This window comes from Ochotona curzoniae, unplaced genomic scaffold, assembly GCF_017591425.1.
Source record: "Ochotona curzoniae isolate NIBS_2020 unplaced genomic scaffold, NIBS_Ocur_1.0 contig_4792, whole genome shotgun sequence".
Taxonomy (NCBI): Eukaryota; Metazoa; Chordata; class Mammalia; order Lagomorpha; family Ochotonidae; genus Ochotona; species Ochotona curzoniae.
In genome coordinates, this window is record NW_024466389.1 from 9,643,446 (window position 1) to 9,662,081 (window position 18,636).

An 18,636-nucleotide genomic window follows, 5' to 3' on the forward strand; every position below is an offset into this window, starting at 1 on the left:
ACAGGCCACAAGTAGGGAGTTAGATGGGAAGCAGGGCTGCTGGGATTAGAACTGGCGCCCATATGAGATCCTGGCATGTGTAAGGTGAGGATTTAGTCATTACGCTATTATGCCAGGCCCCTGAACTTGACTTTCAACTGTCTGCCAATTTTTTAGCCTGGGAGGCTGCACCTGACAGATGTTCAGGGGGTCAGGTCTCTGTGGTCCACAGGAGGTACCTGGATAGAGTCCTGGGCTCTTAGCTTTGGCCCAGATTTTGTGGGCATTTGTAGAGGGAGCTAGCAGATGGTAGATCTGTCTGCTTCCACCTTTAAAAAAAAAAAGTGAAAAACAGGAAAAAACAAAAACAAAAACACCTCAGCTACACAGTGTGCAGAAGTAATGGGCTAGACGCAATGGAACTACTATTCCTGTCGGAGAGGAAACAGACCCAGGCACTGGAGCTGTCCAGAATGTTCTGGAAATTCAGGGTGCCAGGGGCTGCACACTGGCAACAGGTGGACCATGCCTGTCCTGGGCAGGTGAGAGGGCCATGGTGCCCACGCAGGAGACAGGCATGGCCAAGGCAGGAAAATATCAGGATTTATTTGCTGTTCTGACAGCAGCTCCCTCCGAGTGGAGCTGGTAGTTGGCATGTCTCCAAGGGAAGATTGGAAGAAGGTAGGGAGGGGACAGTAGTCACCACGACCCCAGGGTGGGCCCCGAGGCCTCAGCTGTGTAGTCTCCTCTTGGCCAGGAGTGCAGGAATGGCCACCCCAGGGCTGTGGGGTGTGCTGGGGTGGTGTGGCGGTGGGCGTCTCAGAGGCGGGGAGCTGTGGCATTCCAGCACGCCCACCAAGGCCTATGCTACCTGTCGGAGCTGGCGGGCAATGGCGGCCAGGGCTGCTGGGCGAGCTCCTGCTCCAGCTGCTTGAAGCGTTTCTTGGAAGCCCGTTTGGGCCGGAGGTGCCGCAAGCAAACCGGGAAGCACTGGTCCAGCACATTCTGCAGGGACAGCAGCAGGGACATGAGGGCATGGACTGTTCTGCCTTCCTCCATACCCCTCCCCAACCTGCTGCTGCGCCCTGCAGGCCCCACCTCCACCATGAAGGCCCCCACGCAATTGAAGGCGACCAGGCCCAGCAGCAGCAGCTTGAAGCAGGTGTCAGCGATGTTCCTTAGTGCCAGTGGTCCCTGCAGGAGACCTGGGGCCAGGACGAGGCCCACCAGGATGGAGCCCAAGAGTGCCAGAGCCACCAGGAAGGGCACTGTGGGTGGGGGAGGAGTTGGTCAGTGTTGGAGGATTTCCCTTGACACTGCCCTGGTCCCACCCAACACAGCACCCTCTGCATCATAGTCACTCAGAAGCACCGTTGGTGTAGAGTGGCCGGCGGAAGGGTGCCCCCTTGGACACGGCCGCGGCCAGGATGAGGTACTGGAAGGCAGACAGGGAGAAGATCACGGTGTTCTCATAGTTGGGGAGGTTGTCAGGTGCCGGCACTGTCCTGTTCAGAGGCTCAAACCTGGTGGGTTTGGCGGTGGGTGTGCAGTCAGGAAAGGAATGTGGGCTGGCTGGGGGTTAGGAGGAATATGCGGGCGCCTACTCACCAGGGCTGCACTGTGGTCAGGAAGTAGCCCCCGAGCTGCACACCTGCTACCAGGGCCACCTGCAGCATCAGGCTGCTCAGCACTGGCACGCTCAGCAGCGCCCCTGGCGGCCGGGCACGTCCCAGCGCCAGTGCGGGCCCTGTGCGGCTCATGAGCACGGCCACAGTGGTGGTGATGACCAGGTCAATGACCAGGAACTGCACGTCTCCCAGGTTGGTGTTGATCTGCCCAACAAGAGGGGAGGCTGAGCCCCAGCCCTGGCCCAGGGAGCTGCTGGTTTGATGGGGGAGGCCCGATCCCACTGTTCAGTAGTATGGTAGTTTAGGGCAGAGTACATGCATCTGGGGTCAGGGTAGAGCTGATGGACTGGGTAAGGACTAAGGACTTGGCCTTGGTCTCCCCTGCAGCCTGGAAGCTCCAAACTCAAGGGGAGAAGCTGGCACCCTATGGGGACTGCCATCTCTGTGGACCTACTGTGAACCCAGCTGCACACCTTGCAACCTGAGCCACATAGCTGCAGAACGGGGGAGGCCACATCCCCTCTTCCCGAGCCCTTGGGGCTTCTAGCAGCACCGCCGTGCGTCCCCTCCCTGGGCCGGCCTGCAGACACTCACCGTATACAGGATGAGGACTGAGATGAACTGGGTCAGGCTGTACAGGGCCATGTACTTGAAGACGCTGAAGGATGTGTCCAGGGAACAGCGGCCCTCCCTGCATGGCAGCATGTGGGCATCAGGGGCCTGGGGCTGGCTGACAGGCCTGGCCACAGTCTTGCCCACTGGCACCTGCCCTCCTCACCTGATGACCATGGGCACGCACTCAATGCTGGCCATGCTGGAGGTGAAGGGCGAGACCACCGAGGCCTCAGCCTGGGACAGCGAGATGCCCACATCAGCCGCCTTCAGGGCCCCGCAGTCATTGGCGCCATCACCACACATGCCCACGCAGTACCTGGTGGACAGGGTCCGGGAGATGACCTAGGCCACCCCTGCGGATTGCTGGTGGCATCTGTAAATAGCGGGACCACTGGTGCGCCCTATGGCTGCATGAAGAGGGTGCAGGGGTGGAGGCACCTGCTCCCGCTGGCCGCCCCCACCCTATCCTTAACATGGAGCACTCACTGGAGCTTTTGCAGTTCACACACCAGCTCTGTCTTCTGCTCAGGGGCCATGCGGGCAAAGACGGTGCCCTGGACCAGCACCTGGGGGCACGAGGGCAAGGCTGCTGCGGCTGCAGGGAGCCAGGGCTGGGAAGGGTGCTTGGGCTGGGGGCCCCTACCTTGGGCAGCAGCTTGGGGAAATGTTTCATGAGGACAGCAAATGTGGCTCCGCTGAGCGCCAGGTGGCTGGCTCGGGGGTCAGGCTCCACCAGGCAGCTGGTGGCGGGCTCAGGCTCCTGGGGGCACAAAAAGTTTAGCTGCCTTTCCGCCCACCCCGGGGAGCTGGGGCTGAGTCAGGAGGCCCAGGGGGAGGCAGACTGACCTTAGCCCCATTTACAGACACAGTGGAGTCCACTGGCAGGAACTTGAGGGAGGCTGGTCGGCCCTGCTCAGGGTGTGTGGCGTGGACAACAACCAGCCTCTCCTGGGGGCCCACCATGCCGCAGCCCCGGGCCACGGTGACCGCTGTTTGCAGGTTGTCCCCTGGGGTATGGGGCAAGGTCAGAGTTTAGTGCTCCCTGGGGAGGCCATTTCACCCTGAGCCCTACAGATGGGAAGAGCGAGACCTGGTGAAATCCACCTGCCAGAACCAAGTGAGCCTGAGCAGGGAAATCGCATCTCTGGCTTCAGTTTCCTTGTGTGGCAGACTGGGTGTCAAAGGGGCCTCTGGGGAAGTGGGTCTGCTTCCTACTGGAGGGAATGTGTGTGTGTGTTGCATGTTTGCATTGTGTATTAGTAGGTGTGTGCATTGTGGGTGGGACATGTGCAGTGAGGGGCGGGACAGACTAGGAGGACATGGACCCAGCAGCTGCTGCCAGCTCATGCCGGCTAGAATCTTGCTGGCTCAACGTGACTGTCCTGACCTCTCAGAGGTGGTCCCTGGAATCCAGAGGGGTTCCCCCAGCAGGGTACCACTCCTGTGCACTGAGCCTCTGTGCCTTACATCTGTCTAGTAGGGGTGTTGTCCTGGCTTGAGAGGGTTATCAGAAGACCTGGTTGTTGGTGTGAAGGGCCTGGCCTGAAGTGGACACATGGAAGGATGCCCCAGGAGTGGGGCGAGGCTGGGCCTCTGCCTCTGCCCAGGGCGGCATGGATGCTGCCTGCCTGGACGGCACTACCTGTCACCATGACGGTGCGGATGTGTGTCCTGCGCAGGGTCTGGATGACTGGCGCACTCTCTGGCTTCAGCACATTCCTCATAACGAGCAGCCCACACAGGCTCAGCTCCCGCTCCACGGTGTCCCTGGACGGTGGGCAGCCCCAGGTTAGAGGTCAAGGAGCGGACAAGGCCTCTCTCTAGAGGTCACCAGGCCCTGCCTAGGCCTGGGATGGGCATACCTGGTCAGCTGCTGGGCCGCCTCCACACTGGGCATCCTGGGCAATGTCTTGCTGGCCAGGGCCACAACGCGGTAGCCCGCAGCTGTGTAGCTCTGTAGCATCAGGGCGAAGTCTGGGGGCACTGCCAGAGAGACACAGCTCCACTGGATGAGCAGGGGGCGCAGGGAATTCCCCCACGTCCTCTGGTTGTCCTGGGCCAATGTCCCGTCATTACCTGTTTCAGGGTCACAGAGACCTGCCACCAGCTCGGGGGAGCCCTTGACATAGGCCTCGGGTTGGGCAGCCCCTGGCCATGTCACCACCACGCTCATGCGCTGTAGCGCCGAGGAGAAGGGGAAGCGGCTGAGGACGCTCACGGTGCCGGGGTGCTCCTCCTGCAGGAGGGAGAGACAGCTGCGGGGCTGGCGGTGAAGGCCCCCCGGGGCACCATGCTCCCCACCCCCTCAGCTCACCATGCCCTGCTGCTCGGGTGCCTGCGGTGGGGGTCTCATCACGGCCAGGACCCGGGTGCCAAGCACTGAGTCTGCAGCCGGCTCCTCCTCCAGCACCTGGGAAGCAGGCAGAGAAGGCTGGCACCCGGGGAGTGGTGCCCATGAGGAGAGGCGGCAATAAGGTGGGCACATGGCCTTGGCGGGGTGGGCTCATAAACATCGTGCATTTCTTGAAAGGTTTATTTATTTAAAGGTAGTCACAGAGAGGGAGACAAAGAGAGAGCCTCCATTTGCTGGTTCACTCCTCAAATGCCATAACAGCTGGGGCTGGGCCAGGCTGAAGCCAGGAGCTTCAGCTGGGTCTCTCAGGTGGGCGCAGGTTCCCAGGACTTGGGCCACCATCTGCTGTTTTGCCAGGCCATAAGCAGGGAGCTGGACTGGAATGCGAGCAGCCAGGACTGCAGGTGGGTGCCTAACCTACTTCACCATGGAGGAGCTCTGTCTTCAAATGCCCCTTGTGTGGTGACTGTGGACAAGTGACCTCAACTCTGCCCAGCGTGTGTGCTCCCTGGGAAGGCCTGCTGGGGCGGGGTGGGGGGGTGGGCGCGATGTGACAAGGCCCTGTGTGCGGCAGACGCTGGCCTTGCTGTGATCATGAATAATGGGGAGAGGGAGGGGAAATGACAGAGACCACCCTGGGAACCCAGAATGAAGACAAGTGTAGGGGGGGCTTCCCCCTTGGCCGCCTCACCCAGCCAGTGGCCTCCACCATCTTGAGGTCCATGGGGTCGCCCACAAGGGTGTCCTGGAGCCGACTGAGGGTGTGGCAGGTGGCCAGTGCTCGGAGCAGGGGCCCAGGAGGCAGGTGGTGGGGCTCTGGGACCAACGGCCGGAATGCCTGCTCTTCCAGGGGCACCACCCCCATCACGTCCAAGCCGTCCTCGGTGAGGGTGCCTGTCTGCAAGGGACAGGGGGCAGCCCTGGCATGAGGTGGGACAGGTCCCAATGTGTGGGGGCCACAAAGGCCCTTCCTGACTGCAGCACTTATATCCAAAGGGTTCCTTCTGCTGGTATCGCCTGCCCTAGTTCCCATGCTTTCTGGTCTGCTACCATTTCCTGCAAGCTCCTCTCCCACCAATTCCCAAGTCCAGGCCAGGGCGTTCAGTATTCTGGGGCCCACCTGTGGCCTCTTTGTTCTCTGGGGGACCCAGAAGAGGATCAGGCCATGGTTAGTACTCAACCTGTTAGGTGATTGAATAAGTGACTGAATGACTGCCGTGCTGCCGCGCCATTAGATTCCACATGTCCAGGGGGATTTGCCTGGGAGCTGTGGATCCAAGCTGACCCCACAGCCACTCTCTGTGCCCCTGGACACCCTCAGAACAGCCTCTAGCCTCTGCTGTCCTCTATGGTGTTCCACAAATGTCCCGGAATGTGGGTGTGGGGGCTGCCCGCACGGTGCTCACCTTGTCGAAGCACACCAGTTGTAGCTTGCCGCCCAGGTTGATGCGAGGCGGGTGGATGCAGAAGACGCCCTGACTGCGCAGACGGCTCTGGGCGTAGAGGGTGCACACGGTCATGGCGGCTGGCAGGGCGGGCGGCACCACAACTGTCACCAGGTCCAGTGCCCGAATCACAATTTCATTCACAGGCACCTGGAAAGAGGCAGCTGTGAGTGCCAGACTGGGTAGGCCCTGAGCCCAGGCAGCCTCGCCCTGCCCTCCACCTCACCCCACCCCGGCCCCAAGGTGCACCTGGTTACGATACAGGATGAAGATGCTGTACATGGTGCCCAGGAGAGCTGTGGAGACAGTGAAGGGTGTGGTGGGACTGGAGGCTGGGCCCAGGGCACTGGTCCGGAGAGTGGAGTGCACAGCGGGGCTGCTTACCCAGGATGGAGAGGGCAGCCACAAACTTCATGCTGTGTTTATAGAACTTGAAGTTGATAGGCCGGGGGTGCAGGATGGAGCTCACCAGGCCCCCTTTGGCCGTGCAGAACCCTGGGGGTGAGATGGCAAACCAAGGCAAGGGAGGCTGGGTGAGGGCAAGGGTCTCGCCATGCGCCCACCCCAGCTGTGCTCTCGGAAGGAGGGAAGCTCTCGGTATAGTTGTTACACAGTTCAAGGTCAAAAGCGACGGCCCAGGGCCTTGCCCAGCTCTCACAGGGCAGCTCAATGAGAACTCAGCATTAGGGTGGTGCCTGTCCTGCTGCCACAGGCCTGTCCCTCTGGCACAGAAGAGTCCGACTGGCTTTTGAAGATTCTGAGTGCCTGGTCTCAGGCCAGCTGAGCAGATTCTGGTTGGGACGCCCCAGCATCCCACAGCAGGGTGGTGGTAGAGGTAAGTGTGGGGCCCCAGGCATATCTCTGTTGCAGCTGCTGAGCCCAGCCCGACTCCCGGTTTCCTGGTATGCACCTGTCCGGGTCACCACTGCCAGGACGTGGGGTCCCACGTAGGCCCGGGCCTGCATGATGAGGGTCCCGCAGAAGAGCGTGTGTCGCCGGTGCGTCTCTGGGCAGTAGGGTCCTGGCCCCTCGGGCAGTGCGGTCTTCAGGACTGGGACACTTTCCCCTAGGAGGGATGACGCGTCAGGCCCCCAGGGAGACCCTCCGGGCCGTGTCCCCTGCCCCAAACAAAACCAGAGGCGAGCACGGAGCCATGAACACGCGTGGAGGAGGAATCACAATCCCACATTGCAGAGAGGGAAGTGGAGTGGGGTGGACATGGGGACAAGGTGAGACGACCTGGAAGCAGGTGTGGCAACTGGTCAGGGGGACCGGGCGCTCAGGAGGGCTGTGCCAGTCCTGTGTCGGGTGGTGGGGGCAAGGAGAGGCCACCTGCCTTCTGTCAGAACTGTTTTTATAGTAAGTGTGCACTGTTTTTATAAGTCAAACCAATAAAGATATATACATAGGCGTAACCTCCATAAAGCCCTGGGCAGACAGCCTGGCAGAGTAATAAGCCCTTACTGAATGCCTATGAGGATGCAATTATTGAGCACCTGCTGTGTGTGGTTTTCTGCAAGGAACTCAGAGGCGATCCAGCCAGTGTCTGATGCCCAAGCAGCAGGAGGAGAAAAGCCAGCAGAGCTAAGCCAGGGCACGTGTCCACACCTTACGTTGGTCGTCACTGTTCTACAAACAGGACCCGCCAGGTAGCGGCCCTAGAAGGAGCCGCTTCGCTGTGGTTTGCAGTGACCTCCACCCAGCATCCACCCAAAGTCAACCCGCTGCATGGCCAGAAGCACCCAAGCACACCAACAGAGAGGCGGCTCTGGGCTGCTGGCTGTGGGGGGTGGGCGGAGGTGGTGCGCCAACTGCAGCTCTCACGCTAAGGGCTGCTCCCGGGCACGTGGCACAGACCATGCCACAGGCTCTGTGTGGCCCGAGCGGCAGGAGCGTTTCCAGGGAAGCGTTTGCACGCAGTGGCTGTCGATTATGTACCACTAGTGGTCCTTGCACAGCCTACCTAGTAGGAAGGACCCCTAGCCCCACCCCCGCAGGGGAGACTGAGGCACTGAAAGCATGAGCGATGCAGCCCAAGGGCATGGAGCTGGCAAGGGCTGAAGCCAGGGAGATTACTGCCACGAACAGGAAAACAGCCTCCACCGCAACACAAGGCCACTGGAACTCACCGGTCAGAGAGCTCTCGTTGACCACACACTCGCCAGTCACCAGGGCGGCGTCGCAGGGCACGAGCCCACCCTCAGGGGGCAGGACCAGGCAGTCCCCCGGCACCAGCTCACTGCAGTCGACCCACTCCTCCGCTGCAGGTGGACAGGAGCTCAGTGCAGCCTGGGGCCCCCCAGCCGCCGCTCGGGCCTCCCTCGCCGTCCCTGCTCCTCACCTCCTCCGGGCCGGCACACGCGCACCTGCACGCACAGCTTGACCATATCCCTTAGCGTCTGGCTTTGCTGTGGGCAAGGGGCCGAGAAGCAGGGTGAGGGGCAGTCCCTGGCAGCCCGGCTGCCCACCTCTTTCCACTCACCTTCTTGGTCTTGTAGAGGGACAGGCAGATGGAGACGGCAGAGATGAGGAAGATGCATAACGCATACCAGTAGTAGTGGTCTGCCAGCCACAGCGCGATGCTGAACGCCTGGAACCCGTAGTAGGGGTTCAGGGCCTGGGGGCAGCGTGGGGAGGCAGTATCAGGATCCCAGGCCCCGAGGTTGGGGGGCCCAGCACTGGCCAGCTCTTCTGTGACCAGGAGAGCAGAGCACTTAGCAAGTGCCAGAGGACTAAAGGGAAAGCCTTTCTTGGGCCCATCCCATCCTCCCCCTGGTTCCCAGCCTTCTCTCTAGCCCCTAGCCTCTCCTCTCCACCCCATGGAGGGTAGAGGGCATATACTGGGCCCCTGACACACCAAGTCCTTGCCATACACTTCAAGTGTCATGCATCAGTGATGACAACTCAAGGTGGGTGCCACCACTGGCTCCATTTTACAGGTGAGCAATCTAAGGGCCAGAAGGGTTAAGTCCCTGGCCTGAAACCACCTTGCTCATATGGGGCAGGCTGTAACCTACATCAGGTCGGACCCCATGGCTCTGCTTCTCCCAGTGTCCGCCCACTGGGTGAGGATGCTACCACCCAGGAGTGCCTGGCTCACTGGTGTCCTGATCCCCTCTGAAGCCCAGGTTGCCACTCAAGGACTGTAGGAGGAGAGTGGACAGCACATGCAAAGGATCCCACCTCCAGAGCACAGCCCCCGGTCCCTCCAGCAGCTGGCAGTTGGGACTGACTCTAGGATGACTTCGCCCGTGCAGAAGGTGCCGCTGGTCTGGCCTGCCACTGTTGGGGGTTCAGGGGAGCCAGCCCCAGGCTGGAACCACAAATCAGGGTACGCCCGCAGGCCAGCCCTACCTCATCCAGCAGCAGCTGTGGGTAAGACTTGACGGGCACACCGATGACATTGGGGCCATAGATGATTTTCCTGCAAGAGCAGAGGCTGAGCTGGCGGTGGGGAGGGGCTGCAGTCGCCAGTCCTGCCCAGTGACAGCTATGCAGATGCCCAGGGAAGGCAAGTGACAGGAAAACGGGCGCCCGCAGGAACAAGCCCAGTCCCCAGCTGCCAGGGTCCCTAGGCCCCAGCAGTGCCCACCTCACGGCTTGGTCCTGGGGGCTGAGGCCCGAGCGGGAGCGGTGCACATCAGCGCAGGTGCGGCCCTGGTCCAGCAGGCTGTGGGGTGGGGAGGGGTCGCTGAGTTCTCTATGCGGGCTGGGGTCTGTGGGGCACAGGCCCCCTCCTGATACACGTCTGCCACACGGAGCTCCTTGGGGATTGAGCTGTCTGCGTCTGTTCCTTTGCCATTGTCTTTCCACCCTCACCAGGGAGAGGAAACGCGTGAAAGGTCGGGGCAAGGGCAGCTGTCATTTATGATGGGGACACAGGAGATCAAGTCACTAGCCTCGCTGGCCTCAACTTTCTCTCCTGCAAAATGGGGTGGAGGCAGCACCTGCCTCCAGGGGCTGAGGGGGCTGAAGGGTGATCAGTCAGGTCCCAGCTCTCCTCCAGTGACCACGCAAGGCCACTGTCATCACCATCCTTGTGACGCAGCCAAGGCCACCGTGCCATTGCAGCTTCCCACGACATTCGGCTGTCATGCCTGGGTCTCCGGGATAGCTGCCTGGCTATGTGGGCAGTGTGCCCTCTTCCACCAGCCCAGAAAGCCCGAAGCCCGGGGCTCCAGGCTCGCCATGACCAATGTTGTAAGGAGCTGAGGGCTCTGGCCTGACGTGGCCCTAGATCCCCGGGGGGCCGCAGGGGGTCTTTGGACAGAGTGCCTCTTCTCCCCCTGGTGCTGTCTGGGTCACCTTCCAAATGGCCTCCCCTCAGCTTCTGGGGTCTCGGACTAAAAACAGACGAGCAGACAGAGCCTTTCAGAGTGCCTTGGAGGTGCATCCCCACCTCTGGCTGGAAGCTGTGCTTAACATCCAGGGTGACGAGGTTCACCCTGCACATGGCCCTAGCAGGCAGGGGTTTGCTGGCCCCCAGATCCACCCCAAGTCTGGGAGAGGCTTAGAGGGAGGAGGCCACAGAGTTGGCAGGGGAGCAGGTGCCATTCTCTAGTCCCTCCACCCTTTGCCCAGAGCCCTACCTGACTTGGAAGAAGGCTTGCTGGGTCTCGAGCCACACGTAGCGCTTGCCCTGGAATAGGTAGTAGCGCAGCAGCCGTGTCTGGGTAGAGAGAGGGGAGGAGAGGTCGGAAGTGTGCACGTGACGGGCACAGCGGGCAGGCAGCCAGGTCATAGCAGGGAGAGGGACAGGGGGTGATGGGAGCAGGTGGAAAACATGGAACCCGGCAGAGATGCTCAGAAGGGCCCAGGATGCATCAGGGCCACCATCCACTCACCGCCTCTGTCTTTGTGTGCAGCTGGGCTGTGTCCGTCCACTCTCCCTCCGGCACCGCCCCCACAGCCACCTGGCTCCTGCCATCTTCCCCTGGGACTGGTGGGGGTGGCTCCAGGCTGAGGAGAAGCAGGGAATAACTCTGCAGCCTTAGGGGGCTGTGGGGCACCCACCTGGTGGAGGCCCCCGGGCTCGGGGGGAGCAAGGGCTTCTGGGAGGGGTGGGCAGGCTGCCTCACCTGCCATTGGGGATGACCTCTGTCTGCACCTGGACGGTGAAGAGCTGCCACGAGCTATCCTGGCAAACAGAGGGCAGGGATTGGTCCCCTCCCAGGCCCCGTCCCCGTGGGTGGCCCCTCGGGAGAAGGTAGCACTCCTTTTGCCCACCCTGCCAAGGTGTCAGCTGAGGCCCCAAGAGGGCGCTTACCTGTTGCCCCAGGAAGCCACGCTCCCCCTGCCCGAAGGCTGGCCACTGCGGGCCTCAGCCTCACCTCTTTGTCTCTTATTTCGATGACGAGTGTCTCGGCGTGGGCCAAGTGGCACGGCCGGAGCCGGAGCCGCACCCCCCACAGGGGCTTCCACCGGAAGAGCAGCAAAGGGATACCGGCCATCATCCAGACCAGCACGTGATAGCCAACGACCCTCCATGGAGTGCCGCAGTAGCCGCTCAGCCTCTGTGGACACACATCACACTGGCAGGGTGGGCTGGGGGCCAGGGCCCAGGCACCACCCCTCTGCCCGCCACAGGCGCACCTACCACAGATGAAACTGCGGAGCTGAGAGGATCTACTGAAGTCTCCACCGTCAGGGTGCCATAGCCGGCAGGCGTGCTGCCCACGAGGGGGCTGCTGTCTGTAGGCAGGAACGGAAAGGTGTTGGGCAGTTCCAACTGCTGCTCTGTTAGCCCTAGCAGGCAGCACCAACAGCTCTGACAGGCCAGTGGTTTACACCTCCACGCGTCCGCATGCCGAGGCCTTACACTATCTTGCCTCCTGTGGGCCTGTCCCCTCTGGCTGGGAGTGACTCCGAGAGCAGGAACTGCCAGCTTCCCGGGGGCCCTGGGGTGCTTGTTACTGAACTTCACCACTGCGGGCATCAGAGCTGGTGACCCAGGCCCACTCCAGGGAACAGAAGGGCCTGGTGGTGTGATCCCAGGGAACAAGGATGGAGGAGGCTTGGGAACAGTATCCAGCCAGGGTTGCCCCGGGATGTGGTCCAGCAGGGCCAGTGGAGGTGGGGAGGTGTTCTGGGGCCCAGAGGGGCAGACTCTCTCAGGGTTTCTATTTGTTGCTGGACTCCGGGAGTTCCTGCTAGGCACGCAGGTGCCTGGGCCCCCCTTCCTTCCGGTTTGCTGGATCAGCTCATTCCTCAGCTGGGGTATCTGCCAACGCCCTCCTGAGAGCGTCCACACAGCCAGCCCTGACACTGCCAAGCACTTGCTGCAGACACAACACCTCTGGCTCCCTGGCTGTGCTGGCTTCATCACCAGAGCCAGTGTTCCCCAAGGGCTTGTCACCTGCGGGCTGTGCTCCCCGTGACTCTGCCAGGCACCCGAGACGATCACCCTCATTTTAAAGACCAGCAGCAGGTTCAGAGAGGTTGAGCCACTTGTCCACGTCACACAGCGAGCCCACGGGAGCGTGAAGATGCAGCCCAGGTGCTGACTCTTACCCAGGTAGGTTTTTGATTAAACAAGAGGCTTGTCTGTTTCATGTGAAAACAAGTCTGGTGATGGGGGCTGGTCACAAAGCTGTGACGCCTTCAGGGGACCTGACTCATCTTCCTGGACAACGACAGTTGCTGGAGATGCTGGGCTCCGTCCAGGTAGGAACCAGGAGGACAGGATGCTATAGCCCATTCCTTCTCACCTCCTTTCTCAGGGTCACGGCTCAGTCTCACGGTCGCCTCCAGCCGCCGAGTGGCCAGGTGGGGACAGCTCCGTCCACCTGCTCCCCTCGGCGGCAGGGGAAGCCAGGACTCAGACTCAGCTGACTGAGTCTCTGCCACCCTTTTAGCCACACACACCCTTGTCCCGCGTGCTGAGTGTGAGGGGGCACAACTCAGACGCGCATTCAGCTAAGCTGCTGCCCAAGGCCATCGCGTCTGCTCCCCACCAGCAGACACAGTTGGCTGTGAGGTGCGAGGTGCGAACCCCCTTATTTTTTAGTTGGGGCGGGGGAGAGAGATTGATTTTTACTATCTCCTAGTTCATCCCCAGATGTCGGCAACAGCCAGGGCTGGATTAGGGGAAGCAAGAGTAAGGAATTGGACTCAGGTCTCCCATGCTCGTAGCTGGGACCCCACTATTTGACTATCACTGCTGCCCCCTAGTGGCTGCAATGGCAAGAAGCTGCAGCCAGAGCCAGGTGTTTTGCCCAGGTGCCAGGTGGGGAGATGCCTGCCCCCTTCCCTGCCCCTTCCTGCAGCATTCCCATAGTGAAGTTCTTGCTCTGTCTATTGTAGACCACTCACTTCCCCCAGGACTCTGTTCCCCACAGGAAAAAGGAGGGGGCGGAGTCGGAGGAGGAAGCTGCCACGTGGAAGCCCGTCTAACCACTCCACCCAGTTATCTCTCCTCGCAGCTGTGGGCCCCAGGAAACGTCTTGGGCTTGGGCCGGCCCGGAGCAGGCTCGTGCAGGCTTGAGGGAGCAGAACAAGTTGTTCGGGCTTTCCTGCACCATGGCATCTGGTGCCCAAGAGCCAAGTCCTCCCATACCTTCCCCTGCAGGGGATAATGATTGCTGTCCCATTTTCCGGCTGGGAAGACTGAGGCCCAGCTGGAAAGGGTGCATGCTGGCAAAGAGCTGATATCCTGGCTGCCCTGTGAGACCAACGGATTCAGATTGCAGCTTCCATGTGGTCCACAGAGGCTGAACACACACACAGCCTCACAGCTACAAGTGAGCACCACTGCCCTTGAACTTGGCCTGGGTTTACAACCATGGGGCAAGGCTGCCCCATGGCAAAGGCTCCTGTCAAGGCATCTGGGAACGTCCTATCTCTGGCGGGAGGCCCACCTTGCCGCTGGTGACAGGTGGTAGTTGGCTCCGGGCATCTGCTGGTTTTTCAGCAGCCAGACCAGGCATCTGTGCAGGTGCCAAAGCCCCAGAGCTGGGGCCCAGGGGCCATTTGTCCTCATTGCTCTCCCTACCGCCCCCCACACACACACCCAGGGTGCACCAGGCGCAGGGACTGAGGGTGTGGGGCTGTCTGGAGGAAGCTCAGGTCCCCAAGGCCCCCTTACCGAGGTCTGGGGTCCCGGGGCCTGACCTGGAGGCCATACACTTCCAGATAAAACAGGACTGGGCCTTTCACTTGCAGCAGGTGGGATAGGAAACATCAGACTCCGGTAAAGGAGGTGTGGAGGGTGCAGTCCTTGGAACTGGGTACCAACTCCACGCTCATTCATTTAGCCAAGCCACTGCCCAAGGCCATCACACCTGCTTCCCAACCTGGACCTCAGACTCTGGGGATGGGAGATTCCCCGAGTCGGGCAGGCTGCTCTTCGGACTCCGCTCGTCGGGGCCCCCAGTGACCCCCTCGCATCAGCAGTCCCGGCGCAGAGAAGGGTCGACAGCGGAGTGGGGCGCCCGGCGGCGGGGGAGGGGGACCGCCATCCCGGGACTTGGCTTTTACGGAAGACGGCGCAGGGCCACTCGCTGCCTCGCGACCCCGAGGTGGGCGGTGTCGCCTTCCCTCCTCGCACGGAAGCGACCACGGGCGGGCCGGGGACCCTCGCCGCGTCCGACGCCCACCAACCCCGCACTCACCTGCGCTCATGCCGGCTCCTCGCGCTCATCGCCGGCCCCGGCGCTGCGGCCCGTGGCCCGGGTCCCGGCGTGCGCGAGGCCCCGGGAAGGGGCGCGGCCCGAGCGGCCCCGGGGGAGCCGGGCTGGGGACGCGGTGAAGCGGGGGATCGAGACGCGGGTCTCCCGCAGACACCTGCACGACGCGGCGGCGCGGCTCTGACCGTGCCGCAGCCGGGAGCGCGCCCCGCAGCGCGCCGCCGAGCCCCGCCCGGCCCACTGCGGCCCGCGTCCGCGTCGCGCGCGCTTGCTGCCGGGATTTGTAGTCCTGCTCCGCCTCCTCCTCCAAACGCCCAGGGGCGGGACCCGGGGAGGCCGCGGGGCCGGGACAGCCACGCGCGGGGCCAGGACAGCCACGCGCACGTCCGCTGGCCTGTCTCTTCCAGGCCGTGTGGCTGGAGGCGAGCCACTGCCTTCTCTGGGTCTCACCTGCGAGGTGGCGGTGACAGTAGCAATGCTACTGAGGATCGCAGTTCTTGGCCCTCCCGCTGCCACATGCTCCTCTCAGGGATGCACCTGAGATGCTGTGGGTGGGGGACTGCCTGCGGGGCAGGGGGAGGTCCTGGCCGGGTGTGCTGTGTGGGAAGCGCTCCGTGAACTCACGGTGCAGGAACACCTGTGGGCGAGCTTGTCGGTGCCGGTGTGGAGCGGAAGGAATGTTCGAGATGTAAGCCAGGGTTTTGGCCCACGTGCTGGGTTCGGACTGTGGAGCCACTGTGCGGGGGGGCCATATGGCTGGGGACTCACGGGGCAGGTGAGGCCTTCTGCCTCAGCTGGGAGCGATACTTCCAATGGGGAAGGCTGCTGAACTTCCCAAAGCCGGCATGTGCTCAGGCAGGCTACTTAGCAGAGCCTGGCTGTGTTTGGAAACAGTAGGTCAGATGCCCCAAGAGGCGTGCAAGGCGCTGGGCACTGACACAGAAACATCTGGGTGTAGCGGTTACTTTGCAGCTGTGTGAACTGTCCCTCTCGAGCCTCTCATTTCAACTGTGCGATGGAAGCCGCTGGAAGGAAGAAATGACTTGGCAGGTGCTTGGTAGAAGCCAATAGTATTCTGTAGATCCTGGTGCTGTGTCAGACGCAGCCTAAGGGGATGGCATGGTGGTGCAGTGGGTTGAACCACCACTTGTGCTACCAGCATCCCAGATGGGAGACCTGATTCGAGTCCTGGCTGCTGCACTTCTGCTCAAGCTCCCTGCTAACGCGTCTGGGTCCCTACTCCTGATGTGGGAGACCCAGATGGAGTGCTTGGCTCCTGGCCGCTGCCTTTGGCCTGGCCCCGCTCTGGCCTTGTGGCCCTTTGGGGAGAAACCAGCAAGTCAGCAGGTGGACGACCTGTTTCCTCTCTGTCATTCTGCCTTTCAAATAAATGAATGTTAAAAAAAATGGCTAGGCCCGGCGCGGTGGCGCAAGTGGTTAAGTCCTTGCCTTGCAGGCCCAGGATCCCATATGGGCGCCGGTTCTAATCCCGGCAGCCCCACTTCCCTTCCAGCTCCCTGCCTGTGGCCTGGGAAAGCAGTCCAGGACAGCCCAAAGCTTTGGGACACTGCACCCGCGCGGGAGACCCGGAAGAGGCTCCTGGCTTCGGATCGGCATAGTATCGGCCCGTTGCGCTCACTTGGGGAGTGAATCATCGGACGGAAGATCTTCCTCTCTGTCTCTCCTCTCTGTATATCCGCCTTTCCAATGAAAAAATAATAAAAATAAATCTTTAAAAAAAATGGCTAGGCCCGGCGCGGTGGCGCAAGTGGTTAAGTCCTCGCCTTGCACGCCCCGGGATCCCATATGGACGCCGGTTCTAATCCCGGCAGCCCCGCTTCCCTTCCAGCTCCCTGCCTGTGGCCCGGGAAAGCAGTCCAGGACAGCCCAAAGCTTTGGGACCCTGCACCCGCGTGGGAGACCCGGAAGAGGCTCCTGGCTTCGGATCAGCATAGTATCGGCCGTTGCGGCTCACTTGGGGAGTGAATCATCGGACGGAAGATCTTCCTCTCTGTATCTCCTCTCTGTATATCCGCCTTTCCAATAAAAAATAATAAAAATAGATCTTTAAAAAAAATGGCTAAACGTTAAGGTAATTTAATAAATAATGAACATTAACATAATTTTAATAATAAATAACTATTGCAGTTCCAAAGTAAACACAGAAGCTTCGTAAGAGAGGGGTTCTCCGCTGCATCCTGGTCCCAGTGCCGTGACCTCTGTCTGGGGTGAAGGCGACTCCATCCCTGAGCCATCCAGGAAAGCATTGCACCTGCAGCTCGGCATACTTCCTGCATGAGGCTGGCGGTCAGAGGAAGCCGAGTCGAGCCCACAAAGGATGTGGGGGGCCCTGCCACTTGCTGGAGTTCGTTTTGGGGAAGTGGCTCTCGCTGTGTGGCTGCCCAGCGGTCTGTGGGCGTCTGGTCTGAGACAACTCTGACTGAAGTTCCCATTCGCCACGGGACAGGGCAGAGTGGATGCTCTGGGCTGCTGCTGCCTCGGGGTGTGTGGGGCAGGGTGGGAGGGGCAGCAGGACATGCCTGGCCCAAGGACAGGAGGTTTAAAATTGCTGCTTGGGACCGATACACTGGGGAGCCTGGCCCTACTTTTTGATTTCTTTTATAATTGTGCTGGATTTTTGCAATAGAAGGTGATTTTTCTGCCCTAGTGCAACCTCGGGGTAGGATCTAGGCTGTCTGCACACACAGGAAGCTGCACTTCTCAGCACTTCATCCTGGAGCAAGCTGGAGGAGGGGGAGCAGTGGCAGTTCTTTCTGCAAGGAGCATGGGATGGAAGAAGGCACGGGTGGGCAGAGCCTGGCGTGGACGGTGCAGCCGTGAGCAGGAGCCCTGAGCCAGCACTGTCAGGGACACAGTCACGGTCAACACCAAGGGCTGGGGATTGGTCTGCCCCTGCAGCAGTGGGTAAGGCCTTTCACAAGGGCGGGAGTCAGAGGTGACCCAGCTCAATAGAGTTTGGCGCTCACTGCAGCCGTGGGCCTGCCTCCTGTCACACGAGGCAACAGGGAGCCCAAGGGAGAATTCCCAAAGCCGGGCCTTCCGGAGCCAGGGAAGTGGGGGTCTCTAGGGGTAAGGGTTGTGTGAGACAACACATTCTTGCCATCACAATGCTGCATGTTACAGTTACAAGGTTCTCTCACACAGGTGCAGGTCCCAAGGCTTTGGGCCGTCCTTGACTGCTTTCCCAGGCCACAGGCAGGGAGCTGGATGGGAAGTGGAGCTGCCGGGATTAGAACTGGCGCCCATATGGGATCCTGGCACATTCAAGGCGAGGAGTTTAGCCGCTAGGCCACGGCGCGGGCCCTACTCTGATATCTTAAAACAACTTTATTTCAAAGGTTGAGCTCTAGGAGATCTCGTATCTGCTGGTTCACTCCCCAAGTGGCTGCAATGGCCAGGGCTGGGCCAGACAAAAGCTGGGAGCCAGGAGCTTCATCTGGGTCTCCCACAGGAGGCAAACACTTGGGCCATCTACCGTTACTTTTCTCAAGTGCATTGGCAGGGATCTGAAGTAGAGCAGCCAGGACTTGAACTGGCATCCATGGGATGCTGGCATCACAAGCAGCCGACTCCACTCACTATGCTACCCTGCCAGCCCCACATTGATTCTTACTTAGACTTCAGCTACAATTTTGAGAGGTGGATGCTGCTAACATCCAGATTGAAAACCAGAGGCACAGCTGGTCGCTCACTGGATATTTTACAGAAAGAGAGAAGAAAAGGCCGGGTTGGTGCTGTGGAGTAACTGGTTGGGTAACCATTTGCAACACAGGTTTCCCTACAGGGGTTGATTCCAGTCCTAGCTGTGTCACTTTTGGTCCAATGCCCTGCTGTTGTTCCTGAGCAATAGTGAAGAAAGGCCCAAGTACCCAGGCACCCACGTGGGAGACCCGGACGAAGCTCCTGGCTTCAGCCCGGCCCAGTGCTGGACTTTACGGTCATTGAGGGGAGTGAGCCCGTGGAGACTTCCC

The 18,636-nt window shown here is 60.9% G+C and overlaps 1 protein-coding gene across 1 annotated transcript; it reads right to left on the bottom strand.

Annotated features, from left to right (window-relative positions):
- Positions 1-566: 566 nt before the first annotated feature.
- Positions 567-14,811, bottom strand: ATP13A2 (ATPase cation transporting 13A2). The gene is made up of 29 exons (XM_040987967.1): positions 14,630-14,811; positions 11,617-11,711; positions 11,351-11,533; positions 11,099-11,157; positions 10,865-10,979; positions 10,610-10,689; positions 9,613-9,690; positions 9,375-9,444; positions 8,503-8,637; positions 8,362-8,428; positions 8,150-8,281; positions 6,931-7,086; positions 6,405-6,515; positions 6,270-6,316; positions 5,982-6,170; positions 5,267-5,473; positions 4,537-4,632; positions 4,299-4,458; positions 4,085-4,205; positions 3,865-3,989; positions 3,069-3,229; positions 2,866-2,982; positions 2,709-2,788; positions 2,386-2,538; positions 2,202-2,298; positions 1,588-1,811; positions 1,351-1,502; positions 1,078-1,247; positions 567-984 (listed from the first exon to the last, which is right to left on the bottom strand). Exons 1-29 carry the CDS (start codon positions 14,637-14,639, stop codon positions 847-849), a joined length of 3,528 nt encoding a protein of 1,175 aa, XP_040843901.1. The 5' UTR covers positions 14,640-14,811; the 3' UTR covers positions 567-846.
- Between the last annotated feature and the right edge of the window lie 3,825 nt (positions 14,812-18,636).

Bases quoted from the DNA above. Each gene is read 5' to 3' on its own strand.
- ATP13A2 (XM_040987967.1), bottom strand. The intron at 10,690-10,864 runs GTGAGTGGATGG...CTCTCTACCCAG, and splicing joins TGCACACAAAGACAGAGGCG to ACACGGCTGCTGCGCTACTA. The intron at 8,429-8,502 runs GTGAGTGGAAAG...CCTTGCCCACAG, and splicing joins CCCTCTACAAGACCAAGAAG to CAAAGCCAGACGCTAAGGGA.